The following is a 24,234-nucleotide window of genomic DNA, read 5'->3' as shown; positions in this document are numbered from 1 at the left end:
AGGAGAAAGTAAATTAGTTGGTGGTATTGAATGTGCGTCCTAGAGGAACTATCGACAAAGCTTATAGTAATAGTGAAACTTATCAGCAAGATGGCATGCCTTTGAAGAGATATGGTGAAGTTTTAACTCAAGAAGAAGTCACAAACTTAGTACACGAACCATTACAAATAGATGAAGTGCAATTACCCCCGGTTAGACAAGAACGGTTGGAAGAAGATAGTGAAGGGTTTGAAGAAGAATATAGTGAAGAAGAGAATGAGCAATTTGAGGAGAAGAAGGTGGATATTCTGATGATGAAAAAGTAGTGAATAATAATAACTAATGTGTAAGTGTGTAAATAAATAAAATAATTATAATAATTATTATTATTTAATATAAATAAAAGGCATGTTGGCTACTTGGCTATATACGGGAAGATATTGAAGGTGTAATTAATTTTGAAATTTTGAGAAATGAATCATCCCTAAATTCCCTTGGCGGAGTTGTCGCTAAATCCTCTTCGCATCTAAAGTTACGGAATCGCTATCCTCAAGCCAAAGCTACGGATCAGAGTCATCGCCATCCTCAACTGAGTCGTACCTCAAGCTAAAGCTATGAAGTCGCCATCCTCAACTGAGTCGCACCTCAACTAAGTCATCAACGGAGTCATTTCAAGCTAAAGCTGCGGAGTCCCACATCTTCATCCGCATCTCAACCAGAAGGTAATTGCATTTCAAATTTTCAATGCTATATATTAAGTCTACTAAATTTAGTCTCTGTTTAGGGTTTCTGAGTAGATATTAAGAAATATACATTGTTATTTTTCTATATTTTTTTTTGATACAAAGTCTAGATTCATAATTTTCATACCCTAAGGAAGAAGAGAAATCTAAATTTCATATACTTTAAGCTTTTTCACAGTTACTGCTGCTATAATTTCAGTCCTACACTCCTCCTTTTACCTTTGTAAGCAGGTTTATTTAGTTTTAGTTATTTAATTGCTGCTTTTAAATCAAGTTCTGCAAATCTGAGTTCAAATTCCTCTATTGGTGAACTGACAGAGTTAATAACCTGCACTCAAATGTTACCTAGAGCCACCACAACCCATCTTAACAATGAAACTGGAGTAAACCAAAAGAAAGAATGTCTGTTGACTTAATAATGCCTGTTTATCATGAACGCTACTATTTGGTGATGACACTAACTATACATTTTGTTGTTAATTGTACCTACTTCAAGTTCACATGGTGTTTAGCAAGATAGCTATGTTTCTTTTGATTAACTTTCTTTTAAATACTATATGTTGGTAGGATTTAGTTGAATTATGCTGACTTGAGTACTTGACCAATGCATCAAACATGTTCAAGGAATGGGGATGCATGCAAGACACAACAATTGCGTTTCTATTCTAGTATTTGAAATGACAATCATATGATGAATGGGTGGGTAAATGACCACTTGCTAATTCTAACCTTAAGAAAATAAAAATAACAAACATATGATAGTGATGTCATGTTCTTACTTTAGAAATTGTGTCTTCATGTCCGAGACCAATATGATACGTGTCTATAGATGTTCTACTCAAATGAAATGGTTGTTCAATTTCAGCATCATTATTATTGCCATTTTGTATTCTTTATATTTACCTGGTTCTGTTTCTGTTGCAGCTTTGTAGGAAAGGGATTAAGGTAACAATAGTTTGTCCAGGACCTGTATAAACATCAAGTAGTCCTGAAGCAAGTACCTCAGGAGCGGGCGGTGCCTCTGAGGTGATGGCTTTTTTCTACTCTGTATAAAATTTAAATGAAATCCAATGACGAGTGATGAGTCATTATCTTCTTTATTAATTATGCTGTCTGGTCAAAGTTCTCTATAGTACATATAGCTTGCTTAAACTAACAAAATAACTATTTGAAGGCAGTAAAGGATTCTTACTCTATTAGAATGTAGTATCTGTTACTTTCTCAACCTACTGAAACACAAAGAGCCACTCTATTAGAATGTAGTATCTGTTACTTTCTCAACCTACTGAAACACAAAGAGCCAATAACGCCTTCACTGAGGCTTGAACTCACAACCTTCCAAATGGAAGTCCAACCCGGGTACCATTAGACCACATAGTCTTGGTCAAGGATTCCCCATTGTGCTGCAGATAAAGTTCAGTGAATTTGTTGCAAGACACATTGGGGAGGAAGAAGGGATTATATTGGAAGCTGAGACAGGAGATTATCTTGGAAAAAAGGAGGTTTTTGGTTCTACACTATTGGCCAATGACAAGGTTTATGACTTCCCGGAGGACACTGGTATAATCTCTCTCCATAGCTTTCTCTCAAACTGTTTTAGTTGTCTCAACCTTGGAGTAACTTTTCAATTTGATCATCTTGGTGCATTATTCTCATGTACAATAACGCTAGAACATGATAAGTAACATCTACTTGGAAACAATGATTTCTAGTAATAGTTTGACTTAATGTTATGATCATAATGCAATAACATTTCATCATCTTTGGAAACAATGACTTCTAGCAGCTTCCATGTTGTTGGCAGCACTGTAGTAATTGATGCTGTGTCCTGGGCTATTTTTTTCTTGGGAAAAGAATTATAAGCTATGTTGATTCTTTGTTAGTTATCTATCATGGCCACTACTCTAATCAATTATTAAAACAAAACATATGAGAAGTTGACAATATTTTTCCTTTGTTGTAAAGAGTTCATATTGTTTGGAATCTAGACCTCAAGACTTGAGGTTGCATCTAGTACAATGGCAAAACATGGAAAAATTCCAGTTGTTGCAAAGGCTCGTACTAAAAGAAAACATACGAGAAGAAGAAAGAAGAAATTTAAGGTATTATTGTCTCTTAGTTATTTGTTGTTTAAGTTATTGTGCATATTTAACCTTGTTACTAATGAATAGAGTTGATAGTTAATTAACCGTACCCTTTTTATAATGAATAGAGGTCTTCTATGCAGGGAAGAAAATCTGAAGCTCAAGATTTGGAACATCAAGATTTTGAGGTAAGTTTGTTTTGACATTTTTGTGGCATCATGACAATTTTGTAGTTAATTGATGAAACTTTTAAATTTTTATAGCAGCATGATAGCACCCTGATGTCTCAGCATAACAATAAACGCAAGGGTAAAGGAATTGCTCTTCCACAATCTGAAGATCTGATATTGCAACCTCCATCAATGGCTATTTTAGAAGAAGATCATATGCAAATACTAATGATTCCTACGCCACCGAACATTGTGCGACGAGAGTTACATGATACTGATTCAGAGCGTACAATATCAACTGGTCCAAGCACAAGTAATAGTCATATGGCACAAGTAATAGTAATAGCCTTGCATTAAGCGGATATTCCCCGAGGCAGTTAACACTTTTAAAACTGCTCCTCAACATCTTAAGGATGTTTGATTTAATGAATTCAAGGTAAAGCATTATACATTTGGCATAATATTTGTAAAAAGAGGCTGCTGAAAGGCTATTTTTTTTTTTTTTTTTTGTTTCAGAAACGACATGAATGAGATCCTAATGACGAGGATATTGTTCGAATGATATTTGAGAAAAGGCCTGCTAAATTGTTTGCTGACGCGTTAAGTGATGTGCGCACAAGATTGGCATCAGGAGATAGAATACCAGGATGGATATATGATCCTGTATTGGCCCAATACCATGTCATATGGAACAACAATGAATTCAAGAAGACAACTGAGAAGAATAAGCGTAATAGGAATTCAGATTGTGGAGGAATTGGTCCATCATTACAGACTGCAGGTTTTATCCCTATCACCGAACATAGAAGAAGACTAGTAAGTTATATACAATCAATTGATACCTATTTTTGAATAGAAAGAAAATTTATATTAAATTTATATTAAGTATTATTTCTACTATTGTTGAATAGAAAGACAAGCTTGGAAAGGAACCTACTTATACAGAACTATTCAATGCTACACACACACTTAAACGAGGAAGAGGATATGTATGCCGAAGAGCGCAACAAGTAATTGTAAAATTCCCTATTCAATGTTGCTTTAATTGAATATTTCTGTATTAATTATATGTTTCTTTTCAATGGTTCTGTTTTGCAAATTTAATATTGCAGTAAAGTTTTCAATGTTTCTTTTACAATTATTAATTATATTCAATGTTGCAACTCAGGATATGTAACATTCAATGTTTCTTTTTGAAGCTCAGTGAGTATATCCTAAATGCACCCATGTTAAGCAAAATGTGAGAAATACCATATTCTGTAAATTTAACCACTGCTACTCCTTTTCCAACCTTTTTTAGCACTATAAATAATTTTATATTATGAAATTATAGATCCGTGTTTGAGTTTCACTAAACTGCCCAAGGATCCATTGAGTTTTACATGCTAATTAAATATCTACACTACACTGTATGCATAAATATATGATAAATGTGAGTTTCTGTTTTGCTTAACATAGGATGAAACTGCTTACCATCTACAGTGTATGCATAAATATTTAGCTTCAAATCATTAGTTTTTTTTTTTTTTTTTTTTCAAGAAATTGTGACTGACTTGAAGCAAAAGCAACCAGAAATGATAGAAATAGCAGTGTGGTTGAAGGCTACTGGTGGCGTGAGGAAAAGAGGGGTTCGTTTCAGGATTTGGGTCGGATATCCAACATTACTTCCCAGAGGCTACGATACACCGGAAATCAAAGATTGGGCCATCAACTTCACATGCATCTTGCGAGGCTCGAATTAAGCAATTAGAAGATCAGAATCAAGTAATGCATCAAAAGCAAAAGGATATGGAAGAACAATACTGTAGTATATGTGAGACTGTCCAGAAAATGGAATCACCATTTGCCCACTTTAGTCCACATCTTAGTAGTCCTAACTTGGATGGTATTCGCAGTAATAATGATACACAACCCCCCTCCGGTTAGTCCGATGATAATACACTATCCCCCCACTCTGATAAAGATTAGATAGTGCAATATTTGAATGTTTTTAACATGTATTTTGGATGGTGAAACAATTGCTACAACCTTATTGGCATGTTTAGCTAATATTTTGACAAATGTGTTTTTGATGGTGAAACAATTGCTACACCTTGATTTAAATGATTGATTATTGTTTGATTTCCCTAAATTGTTAATTGTATTGTAGAATTTAATATTATAGTGCTGAAATTTGAATTTTAATTGTAACAGGTCAAATTCATTTGATATTTGTAGAATTTTAAATTTTATTTTTTTTTTGTTAGTAAACCATATCGACCACCGTAGTGGTCGGTAACACAAATTTTAATTTTTTCTTTGTAAATCTTACCGACCATCGGTGGTAGGAAATATGCTCTTCTTATTCGACAACCATTAGTTCTGATGTCCTAAAAAAGAAAGTCAGTATTTCCGACCACCTTGACTAGTTGTCGTTAATACCGTGGGCCTTTTTACCGAATCCATAAAGTGGTCGGTAAGTTGGTCAGAAACTGTATTTCCAACCGGAAATCACCCTTTTCCGACCACTTTTTGGTGGTCGAAAAAATGCATTTTTCCAGTAGTGGAATAGGCGTGACGTAGTAATTTTGGTTTCTTCTTTTAATTGGATTATAATTGTCAGACAATATTTTCCATAATTATAGGATTTATATCAATGGTAGGTCTCCAAAAACCAAAAGTCCTGATATGAATCGCAAACATGAACGGTGGTAGTTTGTGCATATACGTATTAGGGTGTGTGCAGATTACTGTGTCGTAATGCACACAGGAGAACATATGTTGATAGAATTTTCATAAAAACATATGATGGTAGTATTTTTATATCAATGGTAGGTTTCCAAAAAACAAAAGTCTTGATTTGAATAGCAAACACGAACGATGGTGGTTTGTGTGTATATACGTATCAGGGTGTTTGCAGATTACTGTGTCATAATGCACATGGCAAAACATATGTTGATAAAATTTTCATAAGAAAACATATATTTCTTAACTAAGTTGCACATACTAAACCTCACGCCTGCAAATTGTTATGGTTCCCTCTACAATACACTCGTACATTTTCCTAATACATTTATAATGCTTCATATTTCACATGCACACAATGCTTACCCTTTTGTGCGTTCACAGCTTGCGCATACATTTTCACCGCTTTGTTTCATTAACACATTTGTATCACTGCATTGTTTATTGATCTAATGTTCACATGTTGTCTCTTACGATGCACACACTAATGCATACAATTATGCATATCACTTTACTCGTAGAATTTATCTTTACACTTATAGCACTAATAATTTTATGACCAGGTTCATTACAAAAGTCCTAGGAATAGGTAGGTATTCAAGAAAAGCACAGATGTACACACTTTTGCGCTGAAGTGCACATCTTGTAGTTGATCGTGCACACACAAAAAACCATGTATGCACACATATTTTGATTCCACTATACTTGTAGATTTTATAAATACAGCTACATCGTTGACAATTTATTGTTTGGGGAAATTAAAAAGAAACATAGAATTCTGTAACAAGTTTTCGTCTAGCTGCCATATGCCTTACTACTTGCATTTTTTCTAAAATAGTATCAATTCAAGTTTAACACTAAGCATCACGACATAGTAAACGGCACACGCCATGGTTCGTCTTTGCACAAATAGTCAAACACCCACCCACCCCGTGCTGTAAAGTCTTGTTGTTAGGACTAAGTTGTGTTACTCTACTACCACATACCATAGTTTATGCCACAGCAATTGCACAATAGTATGACGACACCACTCACACCATGTGTCAACGCACCATGTGAGCTGACACTTGTGACTGTCACCTCCTGGACCCCCACACCCCCATTCCACTAATGCGAACATCAACGACACGCACATACGTAATAGTCTCGACACCCGTTGCACTAACTACATATCCCAGGTGCATTGAGTAATTTTTAGTGGTGCACACGTGGTTACAAAGTAACGCAATAGTCAACGTGTGCTACCGTATGTGCGCAACCATGCACACACCTTCAGTGGTTCTGTGTCATCATCTATTTACCCAGTCGATGAAGCACGAACTACAGCTGCCATGGTCTAGCAGTGCACCACCAGACGATTTGAAAAAATGCAGTACGTTCCCAGCCTGCACACACTACACCATCGCTTTGTACACGGACTCGGCCACAAACACACCGTAACAATTATCTTCTTAAAAAAAACACTAACCTTGATTCGCCATCTACATTTTTGTGCGCCTACATTCAAAGTCGTCGATTTTGGATTTTCCAGTACCGGATTCTTGGATGCTTACCTATCATGATTACAATTCCTACAAATATGATAAAGATTACACATTGATTCTAAAACAAATTAAAATTCTAGCCCAATTACTATATCACCCCTCTCAATTAATTCTATATTAATTAAAATGAGAGAAAAAACTTAAATCGTAACTATTAATTTTTTAAGAATGGATGTTCTGGATTCGATCTCACGATCTCATATGGATAAGGTGATCGTCTCACCTGATCCTAAGTATATATATATATATATATATATATATATATATATATATATATATATATATATATATATATATATATATATATATATATATATCGTAAATACTTTATACGGCGGTTTTATTTTTTATTTTTTTAAAAAAATTCATTAGTACGGCGTATATGTTTATGATTATACGGTGGTTATTTAACCGCCGTATATATGTAACATACACAGCGGTTCCGAAAAACTGTCGTAGAAAGTATTTCTTTACAATGTCAATCACTTACGCGACACTTCAAAAATTGTCGTGTATGTGTAAAAAAAAACGTCATAGTAGCTATGTTATGCAGTAGTGTACATTATTCTAACTCATAAATACATTATCTTGTTGGTAGACATTTATTAGAAAAGTGATTTATTTCACTTTGCCTAATTTCATGGGCACAGACTTCTTCTTGTCCTAGGAGTGATCGTGGGTTCATCATGGAGAAATTCAACTTGATCTTATTTTTATGCCTCCTATGATCCTACCTCTGCGTCATTAGTGTGGTTCCTTCTGTATAAAAGTAGTAGCACTACACAGTGAAAAGACACCCCTAAACACTGCATTCCTAAATCTTCAACCTCTATTGTCTGAGCATATATATATTTACGCTATGTTACTGGTCGGGAGATACCAGAGAGTCGCCAAAAATAGCTTTTAAGGGAGTGTTCTTACGAACATGACACAGTTCAGTTCGCTATCTTCCTCTCCTTGTCTTCATATCCTTGTCGACGTTGTTCCCAGAAAATACAATAGTTAAAAGCTATTTCCCAAACAATGTTGACATACGTGTATTCCAGTGCATCCACCTTCGGAAATACATTCTAGTAGTGTGTATGTTTGTGTGCTTTCCCAGGTTGTAGTTCGTGTCACCAGCCTTCAACATTTGTGGCGGCAGAATTCCCAACAGTTAAAAGCGTAAAATTACTCCTCATTATATATTCTGCTTCGTCCACAAAGCTTGTTTATTTCAATTGTTTTGTCCAGGTGGTGACTTTGCCTTTAAGTACAAATATTATAACTTATTCTTATAAGGTTGTTTTGGCTTTGCATGCACTTCACTTCAACAAAGGTAAACATGCAATAGTTAGATGTTGTGTTAGCTGGTTGAATATTACAATATTTAAAAGCTTGATAACTTCTCATGTCATCCACGTATAGTAACCCAAACTGTACAGTACATGCTAGACCAACTGTGGAGAAGAAGATTTCACATAAGACATTTGTTGGACTTTACGTAGCAGTCGCTTATCTACTCTGTCAAATTTTCATCTCATTGGGCTCTATGAATGACCCATATTATCCAACCGATCTCACGGCTTTGAGGATATTGGTATTCACCGTTTTTGTGGATTTTTGCAGCCAACTTGGAATCGGTGTACTTGATTTCTTATTATTTTAAAAATCATCTTTGCTCCTGTTTTGTTTTCTACGTGATCATAGCAATTGTGTGTTCAACTCTAGCAATTCCAGCAATTATGAAACGCGCAAAATCAAATAATGAAGAATCCAAAAACAAAGCCAACTTGCTGGAAGATACAGAGGTAATAACTACTGTAATTACTGAGGCTAACGTGGTAGGAGATCCAGAAGAGTGGGTAGTAGACATTGGAGCCTCTCGCCACTTATGCTCAAGCAAAGATATGTTCAAGTTGTTCGAGTTAACATCTAAAGGGGAACAAGTATATATAGGAAACTCCAGTGTTCCGAGATAAGAGGTAGAGGGCCTGTAGAGCTCATGTTATGTTCTGGTAAATAATTGCTTTTACAAAATGTGTTGTTTGTCCATTCTTTCCGTAGAAACTTAATATCCGGAGCCTTGCTGAACAAGACTGAAATTAAGTTAGTTTTTGAGTCTAACCGTGTGGTCATGACTCGAGGGGAAAAATATCCTGGGAAGGGGTATTTACGTGGTGGACTTTTTGCTCTAGACCTGAACCAAATTGTGATGTTGTTCTAAACTGGCATGGTCTAAATAATAATAATGTTTCTTCTGCTTATATCTCTGTCTCAGTAAATGTTTGGCATGGTAGGCTAGGGCATGTTGGCTTAAATAGATTGAAATACATGGATTTATGCCGAATTTGATTACTGATTCATATTCTCAATGTGAAATATGTGCTGAAGCTAAGTTTGCTAGAAAATCATTTTCGACTGTTAATACTCATGTTGCAGTAGTTTTAGAATTGATTCATTCTGATTTAGCAGATTTTAAAAGCACTGAGATTGAGTAGAGGTGGAAAGCATTATTTTGTCACCTTTATCGATGGTGTTTCTCACTTTACAAAAATATATTTGTTAAGAACGAAAGACGAAGCTGAACAAAAATTCTTGATTTTTAAATCAGAAGTAGAGAATCAGTTGGACAAAAAGATTAAAAGGATCCGTTCTGATAGGGGAGGAAAATATGAAACAAAGTTTTTGAAAATTTTGTGTGAAAATTCTGGTATCATTCATGAAGTAACTGCTCCCTATACCCCTCAACAAAACAGCATAGCTGAAAGGAAAAATAAAATTCTGAAAGAAATGATTAATGCCATGCTAATCAGTGCAGGTGCTCCAGACTCCGTATGGGGGGAAGCTGTGTTAACAGCAAATCATACTCTAAATCGAGTACCTCATAAAGGGTTTGATAAAACCCCCTATGAGTTGTGGAAAGGGCATGCCCCCAACCTCAATTACCTTAAAGTGTGGGGTTGCCTAGCAAAGGTGGGACTTCCATCCTTCAAAAGACCTAACTTAGGGTCTAAAACCTCAGATGACGTGTTTGTAGGATATGCTGAGAATAACACTGCATATAGGTTTATGTGTTTAAAGAATCGCTTAATCTATGAGTCTAGAGATGCTATTTTCTTCGAACACATTCCCCTTAAAAGTGGCTCACAACTTATCTGGAAGTAGTTATCCTTTAAGTGATCATTCACAACTTCCTTTGACTAGTGTTTCTGATGATTCCTGTGAGCCTAGAAGAAGCAAAAGGCTTAGAACTAAGAAAAGTTTTGGCTATGGTTTTATAACATTTATAAATGAACTGCAATATATAAATGAGATATATATGTGATCATTTTGTTTGTCAATTGGTTTTAGAAGAAAAGCCAAAAACCTTTGACGATGCTATGTGATCTGTGGATTGCACGTTGTGGAAAGAAGCCATCAAATGTGAGTTAGACTCAATTAAGTCAAATCTCACTTGGGAGTTGGTAAATCTCCCAAAAGGATGTAAACTAGTTGGATGCAAATGGATCTTCAAAAGGAAGTTAAGATCAGATGGGTCGATTGAAAGATTCAAAGCTAGGCTTGTAGCTAAAGGCTACACATAGAGATTTGGTGAAGATTACTTTGATACCTATTCACCAATAACAAAAATCTCAATTATTCGTGTTCTGTTTACCTTAACTTCAATGCACAGGTTGTCTGTAACAACCCAAAATTTCATTTTATAAATCCGGTATTAAGAAATTTCGAAAAATAGCCTTTTTGCACTCCATTAAAACTTTTTGCGAACCATCGGTGTTTGAATAAAATATTTTCGTCACATTTTAAATTTAATTCGACACCAAAAATGGATTCTATTCGAAAATTCCTAAGTTTTCGGGTACTTCGCGTACCAAGATTTAAATCGAGAAATTGATCTGAGTGAGACCGGGAGAATTCAAAAAAAGATTTTAAACAAGTGTTCATCCAAATAGCTTTTTGAGAAAATTCACTTTCATCCCCAAAGTATTTAAAGTTAGCCTTGGTCCATGATACAAGGTGAACCATTCCATTCCAAAAGACTTTGCTGAGAATTCATTTTATGCAAGCTTTTACCCTTTTGCCCTCAACCAATCATTGGCTTTCTACCTAGGGTTATGGACCCTATATAAACTCCATTATTCCATCTTGATTCTCTGATCTCTTTCTTTGCCTCTCCACACAATTTGTCTGCCAAGAGAAAAGGAGAAAACAACATCACATTAAGTGTAACACCCCTAAATTTTGAAACTTTTAAAACTTATATAATAAAGGTAAATTCTCATTAAATCCCAAAATAGAGTATTTCTAAACAAAAGAGTACGGGGTGCTATGCCACATCTGAGCTGGAGAACTCAGATGCACAGGCTAAACTAACTAACTATCCTCGATACATCATTGTGGCACGCAGGCCAAAAAGGAAAACTATCTATCTACTCCAAGCTCTTCTAGCGCGCTCTGGGAACTAATCAGCTGTACCTGAAAGCCAAATATATCTGTTCAGCGAATGATGCCGATAACCCACTCTAACGCGTTGAAATACCGTATAAGTATATATATATATATATATATATAAGAAAAGTCATTTTGAAGCAAGAAGATATATCCTAGGAAACTCTAGTTTCAAAATCGGAATAGACTCAACAAATAGGGACAAGCACATTCAACAGTTATAACCAAGCATGTAAAGATACTAGCATATATCCTATGGGATAGGCACATTCAACAGTTGTAACCAAGCATGTAAAGATACTAGCATATATCCTATGGTCACGGATTCACTTCATCTCATGTATATCATCATTCAACTCATCACACAAGCACACTTTGTTGGCGCCATAGGACTAATCGCAAGCCCATACATGAGGGTCAGCGCATATAGCTCTGACACGGCCCCGCAGCACCCTGCCTCGTATCCCAATACGAAGGGGTCGATCGCAACCGACCGATGAACCGCCGCTCATCATAATGTCTGATCGCAACCAAACAGTGGACCGCAGCCCAAGAGTAGTCATCTGACCGCAGCCAGGAATATAAACCGCAGCTCATGTAAAACGTTTGATCGCAACCAAATGGTGGACCGCAGCCCGAGAGTGTAAATCTGACCGCAGCTCAGGAATAACCAATTTGATCGCAACCAAATTGGGGTATCATGCACACATAACACATAGCAAACACATGTAACCCATATTAACACATTGGGAAAGGGGAGAAAACGTATAATGAAACCTATGCGTGGTCATCCACATACTAGGAATAATCCTAAGGGGTTCATACTTCTTTCACCTAGGCCAACGGGATACCAAATCAACTAGCATGCGATATATATATAAGACTCATTTATCCTACGAATGGTACCCGAAACATCAAACTAGACTTTAGGCACGATAAACGGAGTCCGTTGGGACACCACGAGGGTCGGGGAAACATCAAACGGAGGAAACCACCATCCCGATGTGGGAAAACCAGCGGGTGGCCGGCGGGTGGAGGACCACCCGCCTGCGGCGAGAAACCGAGCAGCGGGTGCCCGGCGGGCAGTCGCTTGCCCGCGTGCTGCCCGCTGCCGGCGACGCCCGAATGGGGCAGCGGGTAGGTGGCGGGTTTCGCCTACCACCACCTACCCCCCACTGACTCATTATCACAATAAACATCCCGGGATCGTTTGTGGAACCCAAAACCATGCTTAGACACTTTAAACGCAATTGATGACACCACGTAGACAATTAATGGATCAAAAGCAAGAATCAAATATCACATATCCTATCATGATTTCTAAGCATAATCAATACCCGAACATGCGAATTCCCACCCAAATATATCAAGAATACCACAATATGAATTTCACGATTCATCCCAAGGCTCTAATCATATTTAAAAAATCAAGATCATAGTTCATCTTTTAACAACAAGAAACATCAAGATTTATTAAGAACATCACATAATCATCAAGAACCTCTTATCATCCTCAAGAACATCAAGATCACACACAAAATCATCTCACAATCATCAAGAACTCATCATCAATATCATAAACGATTCGTCAAGACACCAGAATAGAGAGGAGGCCAAAGAAGATAATTATAGCAAGGAAAATAGGTTTTGTTGAGACATGGGTTACCTCTTAGCCTTAATTAATCCTCCCTTGGCTATTAAGGTTCTTCCCTAAGATTTCCATCCGTTTGATCTCCCTAGGCTTGGTGGTGGGGAGTCCTTTGGGAATTCTTGTGTGGTGCTATTTATTGTGGTGTGACTTCTAGGTGTCTCTTATGTCCTTATATATATATTTAGGAGTCCTAATTAGGGTCTGAATGGTATGGGTTTACTAATTCTATTCTTTATAGGACTAAGGACTTGTTTTAGGGATAAGGGTCCATGGTCCATGGTGGACCATATTAATTAATTAAAGAGAATCCTAACCATAATGTGAATAGTAAAGGTATACTTTCTTTATTCCTAATAGATGTGTAGGCCTAGGATTCCTAATTAGGATCTGATTAGTAAAATGTTGACTTCCTTTATTTCTAATAGGCTTATGACTCTAGTTTAGGCAAGGGTCCACGATCCGTGGTGGACCACATTAATTAATTAAAGGGATTTCTAATCAAATTAAATTCTTTTTAATTATTATTAATGAAATTAATTAAATAATTAATTCGGGATTAAAAGCCGTAATACGGGGTGTTACACTCTCCCCCCTTACAAGAAGCTTCGTCCTCGAAGCTTGGTAACCATTTTGGGGTAAAGAGCCCGAATTAGTATAGTAGTTTATAAGGAAAGTATTATATGAGAAGTATGTACACATACACATATAGATTCACTGGGTTTGTGCCTGACTATTGTGCTGACAAAATGCACCAAATAACAAGGTCACGAATATGAACACACAATATGTAAGTTTTACGGGTGACTAATAGAAGTTTTACACATGGTCATGATTTTTATTTAATTATTTTATATTGATTTAGCGTATAGGATCACAAGTTGTACCGATCGTATAATTATTTATGTACCTAAATGAGAGGCAAATACCATGCGGGTGCAGATTCGGATAGCCACATAATTATTATAAAGTATATATACACATATATCAACACAGGCGAACCTCATTTACAAGTGGATGCAGACATTTAATTATGTAGTGTGGTATGTTGTGAGCCTAGATGCCATATGTGTAGGATCTATGTCTAATCTTTGTGCTTAGCAGATTATACCAAATATTCACAGTTACGAAAGATCAAGCCTAGCATGTATGATAATTAACTATTTATGTTATATGTGAAACCTGCAAGTTGGCATGCCTATATGTGTTCAATTGTAATTATGCTAAACATGCAATTTCTTAAGTCTATGGGTATAGAGTGTGTAGGCATGTGGCTCTTATTTTAAGTCTTAAATAATAACTAGTCCTATGGAAATCATAAAGCGCACATATGTATTATTTCGCATGTTAGTCTAGTGCATAAGAGTATGAGTATATAGTTGCACGAGATTGCATATGAGAATGTATATAGTATTGCATGAGATTGCATAAGAAGTATGATTATATTGTTGCACGAGATTGCATATGAGAGTGATGTATAGTATTACATGAGATTGCATGTGAGTAGAGTATCGTATGAGATTTTATAATGAGAAGTTTGACTTAAGATTTTCCATCGAGCATGATTATCTTGTTGTACTAGAAGCTCTATTTATCAAGTTATGTGATGAGAATGTGAATGCATGAGAACACCTGTTATATGGTCTATCAGCATGAACCTATCTGTAAGCATGAATTGCTTGTTAAATTATTTGAGAAGTTTATATGTTGATGAATCCATGTGAACAGTCTTATACATATATGAGCATGCCAACTGATATTATAGGGTGCAAGCATCTAGAAAGAATGTGATAAATCTAAAGAAGATTTTGAGATGAACTTATTGTTATAAAGAAATCAAATGTTTTCTAAGGAAATCCTAGAAAATCAAATGTTTTCTAAGGAAATCCTAGAATGCTTTACAGGGCTGAGTATGGTTATACATAGCTTCGTGCTAACGGGTGTTTTCCTATTTGTCTATGTGTTGCTTGCAAAACCCCTTTCAGGTGGGCCCAGCAGTGTGAAGAAGTCGAGTTAGATTAGTCTCGTAGTTAGAGATATCTAAACTCTAGTTTGATTGATGTTTATGATATGGATTTAGACTTATCGACTTTATGTTTTGAGGATGATGTAGACTATTTGGGGCGACGCCGACTTCACCGTGATCAGAGGTAAAGCTCTCGAACCCGACCAATTCTCTCCAGAGTTGGTCGACATGCTTAACTTCCAAGGGCTCTTGGATACGTATCTCACCATTAAAGGGGATACATACCCCGAATTGGTGAAAGAGTTCTATCATCACTTGGTGGCTGTCAAGCGAGGTGATAAATTGGAAATCACCGCTAAAGTCCGAGGCAAGGAAATCATACTTTCCGAAGGCCGCTTGGCCAAGCTCTTGAGACTGACTACCACAGGTGTGTCAGACTACGACCGAAAGGGGTGGATTGGTACCCAAAACCTGGGGTACAAGGACTACCTCGGGTACCTACTTGGAAAGGGAGAAGGTTTCACCTCGGCCACTCGGCCAAACAGGAAATGGCTAACTGCAGAACAAAAGATACTAGTCATGATTGTAACTGATAGCCTGTTGCCTACAAATAACAAGAGCAAGGATGTGGGAAGTTTGGAGTGCACTTTTGCTTACCTTCTAAAACACAAAATCAAGTTCAACCTACCGGCCCTTATCTTTAAAACACATGGAGTTTTGCAAGACTAGCAACCGGCTTAGTCTACCTTACGGAATGATCCTGAGTTGGATCATGGAGAAGAAAGGAGTAGACCTGAGCCACACAGAGGTCAAGCTCGCAAGCGGTATGGTTTTCAATGCCCAGAACCTCCGTCGCAACGATATCTACTACACCGAAGGGGGACAGTATATCACCCTCGAGGAGATTTGCCTTAAACCCGAGGAGGAGCGAAGAGAATTGGTTGACCGATTGGACATCTCCAACAAAAAGCTTAAACGGGCAATGCAAGATTGTGGGGGACTAGAGGAAAGTGAGGAACAGGAAGAAGATAGCGAGCCTAACCCACCGGCACCCGCACGAACAGGAGGAAACCCAAGGGGACAAAATGAAGAATCTGTCAATGAGCGCATCCTCGCACAGCTCACCCGGCAAAACCAAATCATGGACGAAGGGTTCTCGTCCTTAATCCACGCGACACGCGCTTTAGATCAGAGGGTGGCAGCAATCGAGACCATCTTGGGCACTTGCGGGGCATCCAGTTCAGGAGCAGGAAACCAAGGTAGACCCGAACTTTCCAAGCACCACGTCACCAGAAATCCAGTCTACCCCAGCAAGGACAATACGTGGGGCCACGTTCCTAACTAGGAGGCCAAAATACGGAATGTCCAGGGGTGAAAGAATGGATTAACGCACCGGCTTCGGGGACGAAGCTTCTTGTAAGGGGGGGGGGGGGGGGGAGAGTGTAACACCCCGTGTTACGACCCCTAAAACCAATTAATCATTTAATCAATTGCCCAAAAGAAAGAATTAAATTCCAGTAATTAATTAGGAAAATGGCCACCATAGTCCATGGGCCCTTATCCCTAAAACCAATCCCCTAGTCCTAGAAGGAATAGAATTAGCAAGCCCATAGTATTTAGACCCGAATTGGGACTCTTAGGTATATAAATAGAGGGGGGGGGGGGGGGGGGCATAGGAGGCACCTAGAACCCACACCACAATAATCTCTCACCACACAAGAAGTTCCAAGAACTCCCCTATAATTATCTTCTTTGGCCTCCTCTCTACACTTGTGTCTTGATGAATCGTTTATGATATTGATGACATGATCTTGATGATTGTGAGATGATTTTATGTGTGATCTTGATGATCTTGATGATGATAAGAGGTTCTTGATGATTATGTGATATTCTTGATGAATCTTGACGTTTCTTGATGTTAAAAGACGAACTATGATTTTGATGATTTAAATATGATTAGAGCCCTAGGTCAAATTGGGAATTTCGTATTGTGTTATTCTTGATATAATTGGGTGGGAATTTCACATGTTCGGGTGTTGATTATGTTTAGGAATCATGATAGGATGTGTGCTTCTTGCTTTTGATCCGTTAATTGTCTACATGGTGTCATCAATTGCGTTTAAAAGTGTCTGAGCATGGTTTCGGGTTCCACAACGGATCCCGGGACGTTTACTTTGATAAAGAGTCAGTGGGGGGTAGGGGAACCCGCCACCTACCCGCTGCCCGGAAAGGACGCCACCGGCAGCGGGCAGCCGTCGGGCAGGCGACTGCCCGCCGGGCACCCGCTGCCTGGAGGCTTGTCGCCGGCGAGCAGCCGGCGGATGGTCCTCCACCCACCGGCTACCCGCTGGAATTTGCTCAACTTGGGTCTTTGGCTTCCCCGTTTGATGTTTCCCCGACCCTCGTGGTGTCCCAACGGACTCCGTTTATCGTGCCTAAGTCTAGTTTGATGTTTCGGATACCGTTCGTAGGATAAATGAGTCTTATATATATCGCATGCTAGTTGAATTGGTATCCCGTTGGCTTAGGTGAAAGAAGTATGAACCCCTTAGGATTATTCCTAGTATGTGGATGACCACGCATAGGTTTCATTATACGTTTTCTCCCCTTTCCCAATGTGTTAATATGAGTTGCATGTGCTTGCTATGTGTTATGTGTCCATGATACCCCAATTTGGTTGCGATCAAATTGGTTATTCCTGAGCTGCAGTTCAGAAGCTGGCTGCGGTCAGAATTACACTCTTGGGCTGCGGTCCACCGTTTGGTTGCGATCAAACGTTTTACATGAGCTGCGGTTCATATTCCTGGCTGCGGTCAGATGATCACTCTTGGGCTGCGGTCCACTATTTGGTTGCGATCAAACATTATGATGAGCTGCGGTTCATCGGTCGGTTGCGATCGACCCCTTCGTATTGCGATACGAGGCAGGGTGCTGCGGGGCCGTGTCAGAGCTATATGCGCTGACCCTCATGTATGGGCATGCGATTGGTCCTGTGGCGCCACCAAAGTATGCTTGTGTGATGAGATAAGAATTGATTGATGACGTGAATGAGATGAAGTGGATTTATGACCATAGGATATATGCTAGTATCTTTATATTCTTGGTTATAACTATTGAATGTGCTTAATCCTATTTGTCGAGTCTATTCTTGGTTTTAAAACTAGTGTCTCTTAAGTATATATCTTCCTGCTTCAAAATGATTTTCGTATATCTATATATATCTATCTATAATGTATTTCAACGCGTTGGAGTGGGTTACCGGCATCTCTCGCTGAACAGATATATTTGGCTTTTAGGCACAGACGAGTAGATCCCAGAGCGCGCTAGAAGATCATGGATTAGATAGATAGTCTTTCCTTTCGGCCGGCGTGCCATAATGATGTATTGAGGATATTAGTTAGCTTAGCCTGTGCATCTGAGTTCTCCAGCTCAGATGTGGCATAGCACCCCGTACACTTGTGATTAGTATTACTCTATTTGGGATTTTATGAGAAATTGCCTTTATTATATAAGCTTTAAAAGTTTCAAAATTTCGGGGTGTTACATGTGACCCCAGCTAAAACCCCTTATGATCTAAGTATCAAACTATTTAAGAACATGGATGAAGGTATATCTCAAGGAGAATATGCCAAAATAATTCAAATTTTAATGTTCCTAATGAATTATACTAGGCTTGATATTGCTTTTGCAGTGAATAGACTCCGTCGCTATACTCACAACCCAAGTAGTGCACATTGGAATGCACTGAACAGAGTACTTCGGTATCTCAGAGGCACTTTGGATTGGGGCCTTGACTACACAGTGAAGAGCAATATATATATATATATATATATATTTACGCTGTGTTACCGGTTTGAAGCTACCAGAGAGTCGCTGGATATAACTTTTAAGGGAGTGTTCTTACGAACACGACACAGTTCATTTCGCTATCATCCTCTCCCTGCCTCCATATCATTGTCGACGTTGTTCCCAGAAAATACAACATATCTTACTCCAGAATATTCATTATTCTAACACGCGCGCGGAACAAGAATATTTAAAAATAAAAGTAAAATTAAAACGACGTTGTTTTGAACCGTGGTCCACACAATAATTTTCCATTATGAGTGTAGCCTTTAATTGCTTATACGAGCAACTCAATTGATTTTTGCGTAATAGATTGTGAGCAAGCTTAGCCTTTAATCTAAACGAGACATCTTTTAATTACGTAGGCTTGGATAGATACTTATCAGAATTTTTTTTAAAAAAAATTCGATTAACTTTTTGAAACTAAAATTGAATAATATTAACATCAAATGAAAATAAAAGAGTAATTTAAAGTTTGGTACATTGATTTGGACTGTGATCTCCACGGCACGTGATTGAGGGGACCAAAATAGGGGAAGGTGTATACGTTATTGTCACCCATGACCAGGCAAGTTTAGGTAAAATATAAATGACTTCCAAACCCTATTAGTCTGGCTTTAGTTGTTAGTCTTGTCCTCCTATCATTTTCTTTCTTTTTCATTTTTATTTTTATTTTTATTTTCTTCTTGATAAAAGAAAAGAAAAAAAGATTCTCTTATTCTAAAGCGCTGCAAAGGGTGTGGGGAGATGATGCACATGGAGTGTTTGGCAGCCTCATATATCAAAAAAAAAAAATAAAAATGAAAAAGAAGTAGAATGGAGAGATATAGATAATGAGTTGTTGCAGTTGTAATCATGGGAGTTCTTCTGGCATTCCATGTGCTTCAATCAACTCCTCCCACTTCCTATTATTCTACAAAAACAATCTAATACCAATTCTACTACTTTCACTTCCCATTATATATTCATTCTTCTCCCTTTCTTTGTTCCTATGTTTTAGGATAACAATTAATCAAATTCTCCCAAGAAATCTCCAGGATGAGTAGTACAATAAGTCCAGCACCTTGTACTAGATCATGGTAAGCTTGTTCAATATATGTATGTATTCCTGTGAATACTAATCCCGATTCCAAACTCCTGATCTTAATATTACATTAGTAATTGGTTTACCAACAATATATCCTGGGGATTCTGGGTTATATATTTTACTGTTTTAGTGAATATGAGCCTTTTGTTAATAATGTTTGGGAAAAATTTTAGGTCGATTAGTGAGGATTCGTTGAGGAGATATGTGTTCCATGCAAGTGAGAATTGCATCCAGGAGTTGCTGTCGGCGTCGGACTCCGGCGACCGCGGATGGAAAATATTGGCCATAGATAACGGCGGCGTCGAGATATCGAAACGCCGGACAGGTTCGCTTCATACTTTCCGGAGCCGTTGGCTGCTAAATTCTGTCTCTCCTCAACAGTTCATGACTGTAGCTAATGCCATCGATGCTGCAAGGGTAAGATTCATAGTTCTACAAAAATTTATTTTCACTTCCAAATTTAATTTAATAGTTAATTACTAAAATGGTCCCTGACTATAACAAAATTATCAATTTGATCATTGGTTTTTTTTTTTTGACCAGTTAAGTTCCTCAACTTTAAAAATCTTAATAAATTTGATCCCCTGTTTGTTTTGCCGTTAGACATTCGTTAACACGGGACTAAATTGGAAATTTTGTCATAGTCAAGGGACCATTTCAATAATTAATTTTTTGGAGAAAATGGTGCATGTAATGATTGAAATGATCTCTTGAGTCCTTGACTATAGCAAAATTACTAATTTGGTCCCGAGTTAACGGATGCCTAACGGCAAAACAGACGGAGAACCAAATTGGTTAAGATTTTTAAAGTTGAGGGACTTAATTGGTCAAAAGAATAGTCCATGACCAAATCAGTAGTTTCACTTTAGTCAAGGAGTCATTTGGATAATTAACTCTTAATTTGATTTATTTTTTAAAAATACTGATGATTCTTTACAGGGTAGCAATTGTTCTATATTTTCTCAAAATTTTTCAGCTCAAAGAATTAATATTATCACACTATGTACTTGGCAAGTTTAATTTAAAATAATGTGTCATAAAAAAAGGGGTAAAATATGATGTACGTGCAAAGTGCGCTTTGTTAATGATTCTAAAATTTCATACCGATATTATTCATATTTGATTACAATCATGTTTTAGATCATATTATTTAATTAATAATAACACGGTGTAAAGGTATATATTGTATATATAACAATAATGTTTATTTGATTATAATCTCAACATGATTTGAAGACTGGGGTATAGTGATTCTAAATCAAGTATTTTCCAGATAATATGAAGGATCTTGAGATTTACCTTAGTGATTAAAAGTTAAAAAGTTAAAGAGGTGGATAATTAGGGTAAAAAGTGGCCATTGTTGGAATTAGATTCTATGTATATTTTGGATAAATAGATGTTTTAGATATATATCTAACAATATATATATGTTTTTATGAAATGGGTGGATCATGATAATCAGCAATGGGACCGCGACCTTGTAGAAGCCAAATACATTAAAGATCTCGAAGATAACCTAAGCATCATACGCCTTAGGTTTGGAGACAGCTCTAAGCCTCTTTTTCGAAACAGAGAATTTATTGTCTACGAGCGACGTGAAAATATGGATGATGGAACTTTGGTAATTAAATTGCACTTGCACTCTTTAATTTGTTCAGAAACATTTTAATTAGTCGTATTTGAAAGAATTATAATTGTACTATAAATTTTGCATTACATTTGAATAATTTAGTGTGATTTCATATAAAAATATAATTAATTATATTCATAAACAATCAATAAAAATATAAAATTGTATAAAGTAAAGTATTATAAAACCCATTATTAAATGTAACAAGTTTTACGTACTATAGATCAAATGTACTTTGCTTACTAGAAGGAGGATTTCTCGTGTATCATTGGTGGCCTAAAATCACTCTCTACTTTTGCTTTTGTGGCATGTCCTAAGAAACTTTGTATATATTGCGTCTTTAAAAATTGATGGGTCCATCACGAATTGATCAAATAATAAATTAAAAAATATCTACATGTTAATTAAATATTAAAAAAAGTTTAATGCAATAATATAATGATATGTTAAGAAGGAAAGCTAGCTAGATAATGAATGAAGTAATTCTTATACTTCACTTCAATTTAAAACTTTTTTTTTTTTTTTTATCAAACTAGTAATTGTGTTTACTTTAATTCCTTTCTTTCTTTTTTTTTTTTTTTAATAAAAATTGTTTTCCAATTTTTCATTTTTTTGTTCCAATTTTACAGTCTTCATTCTGTATTTAATTTCCTAAATTATAGATATGTATAAGTATAAATATTCTTTATTTTCATTATATTTCTCCAATTTTCATTGAAGGCACCTTAATTTTCTCACATTCAATTTCTTTAAGCCACTGTGGTTCTCCAAAAGGTGAATCCACAATCCCAAGGCCCCACAACCTGGTTCCAACAGAGTATTTGGAGGATGTAAACTAGGATGACTCAATGGCTCAGCAGATAGGGCCAAATATCGGTGCGCACAAGGGATTTGTCCACTTTGAACATAATCCCTACACGGTTACCACCGAAGTTCAAACCTTGATCTCTTCTCCTAAATACTGCCTATTGAACCATTGATTTAAGCCCGTGCGGGCATATTTGCCACTGTCCAGTCCCCAGCCTATTCTTGGTTTCCATGAAAAATTAAAGTTACAACAACAAAAAGTCTTCAAATATATATATTTTTTTGAAATTAATGTTAGATGATATATATTGTGTTGTTAGGTAGTAGCAGTGGCTTCTCTTCCAAAAGAGATAGCAGCAGGATTGCAGCCAAAGCAAAACAATGCAATCCGAGGCCTACTGTTGCAGTCAGGCTGGGTGGTTGAGAAACTTTCCGACCACTCTTGCATGGTCACTTACGTTGTTCAGGTATTTAATACATATGTATAATTATATATTATATTTATCACTACTCATGTTAACTAATATATTAATTTATTGTAAACAAAATTTTCACTATATACATTACTCATATCTTTTTTTTTTTGCATATTGCTTGTATTATTTATACATACATACTTTCTCAATCTACTAAAGTAGAAAGATCAATGTCCCCACTGGGATTCAAACATGTAACCTTTTATTTGGAAGAGTCATAGTTATGACGCTTGAGCACAAGGTCTTTGGCATATACAGTTAGTTATATGTGATATTTTATCACAAGTCAAGCCAAGTTAATTATTGCAAAATATGATTTTAATAAAATTTGTATTATTTACTTATTTTTCTTCTTCTCACAACATTTTGTTTAATTTTTTTAAAAAATCAAACTAAAAGTCTTTTTTTTTTTTTTTTTTTTTTTTTTTTTTTTTTTTTTTGAAATTACAGCTAGACCCAGCAGGATGGCTGCCCAAGTGCTTCGTGAATAGACTGAATACAAAATTGGTTATGATAATTGAAAACCTTAAAAAGCAAGTGCTGGCTTGTCCCACCAATGTTGTTGAACATGATTCATGATTATTGCTACTGTACAAACGCAAAGGAAACTAATATATTTTATATGATATGATGAAGAAATCAGATATGATTATTATAGTTAAATACATATCAATCAAAAAGTAAAACATATTTAAATGTTACTTTTAAATATAATTAGTAATAGCTTCCAAAGTTGTGTCCATGCACTGTCCCAAAGTTGGCAGACAATATAATTGCAACTTGGCAATGGTCTAATCTTTGGTGGGATCTCAACTACCATTTCCAAAGTAAAAAACGTGAAGAATTTCAGTTGGATTCAGAGAAATTATTCTAGTGTTGGTACCATAAAATTTTTTTTATTTGTTTAATTTATTTTTGTTATAAAGGGGGTGTAATTGAATTTAGCTGAATTTAAATAATTGAAATTTAAAATTTAATTTGACTACAAAATTTGAAACTTAACATCCCTTTTAGTTCAATTCAACTCTAAATTTTTTGAGCTAGAGATCGATTTGGTGCAAGTTAGAACTATTAAAGCAGTTAAGCAGGCCTTTATTAA

At 36.5% G+C, this 24,234-nt stretch overlaps 2 protein-coding genes and 1 long non-coding RNA gene across 3 annotated transcripts in view; all 3 read left to right on the top strand.

Moving 5' to 3' along the window:
* Window positions 1–2,591, top strand: part of LOC109179945 — an 11,961-nt gene extending 9,370 nt beyond the window's left edge. The window contains exon 3 of the long non-coding RNA XR_002054011.1: window positions 2,506–2,591. This is a non-coding gene — a long non-coding RNA (uncharacterized LOC109179945). The remainder of the gene's footprint in view (window positions 1–2,505) is intronic.
* A 149-nt stretch (window positions 2,592–2,740) lies between these two features.
* LOC109179940 lies at window positions 2,741–3,333 on the top strand. The gene is made up of 3 exons (XM_019329418.1): window positions 2,741–2,824; window positions 2,935–2,994; window positions 3,070–3,333. Exons 1-3 carry the CDS (start codon window positions 2,741–2,743, stop codon window positions 3,331–3,333), a joined length of 408 nt encoding a protein of 135 aa, XP_019184963.1.
* A 16,489-nt stretch (window positions 3,334–19,822) lies between these two features.
* LOC109179931 (PCTP-like protein) lies at window positions 19,823–23,849 on the top strand. Its single transcript, XM_019329409.1, has 5 exons — window positions 19,823–20,214; window positions 20,396–20,639; window positions 21,685–21,843; window positions 22,980–23,126; window positions 23,586–23,849. Exons 1-5 carry the CDS (start codon window positions 20,174–20,176, stop codon window positions 23,712–23,714), a joined length of 720 nt encoding a protein of 239 aa, XP_019184954.1. The 5' UTR covers window positions 19,823–20,173; the 3' UTR covers window positions 23,715–23,849.
* Window positions 23,850–24,234: the final 385 nt, after the last annotated feature.

The sequence above is a fragment of the Ipomoea nil genome, unplaced genomic scaffold, assembly GCF_001879475.1.
Source record: "Ipomoea nil cultivar Tokyo-kokei standard unplaced genomic scaffold, Asagao_1.1 scaffold0981, whole genome shotgun sequence".
NCBI classification, from domain to species: Eukaryota; Viridiplantae; Streptophyta; class Magnoliopsida; order Solanales; family Convolvulaceae; genus Ipomoea; species Ipomoea nil.
This window is presented reverse-complemented; position numbering and strand designations above follow the sequence as displayed.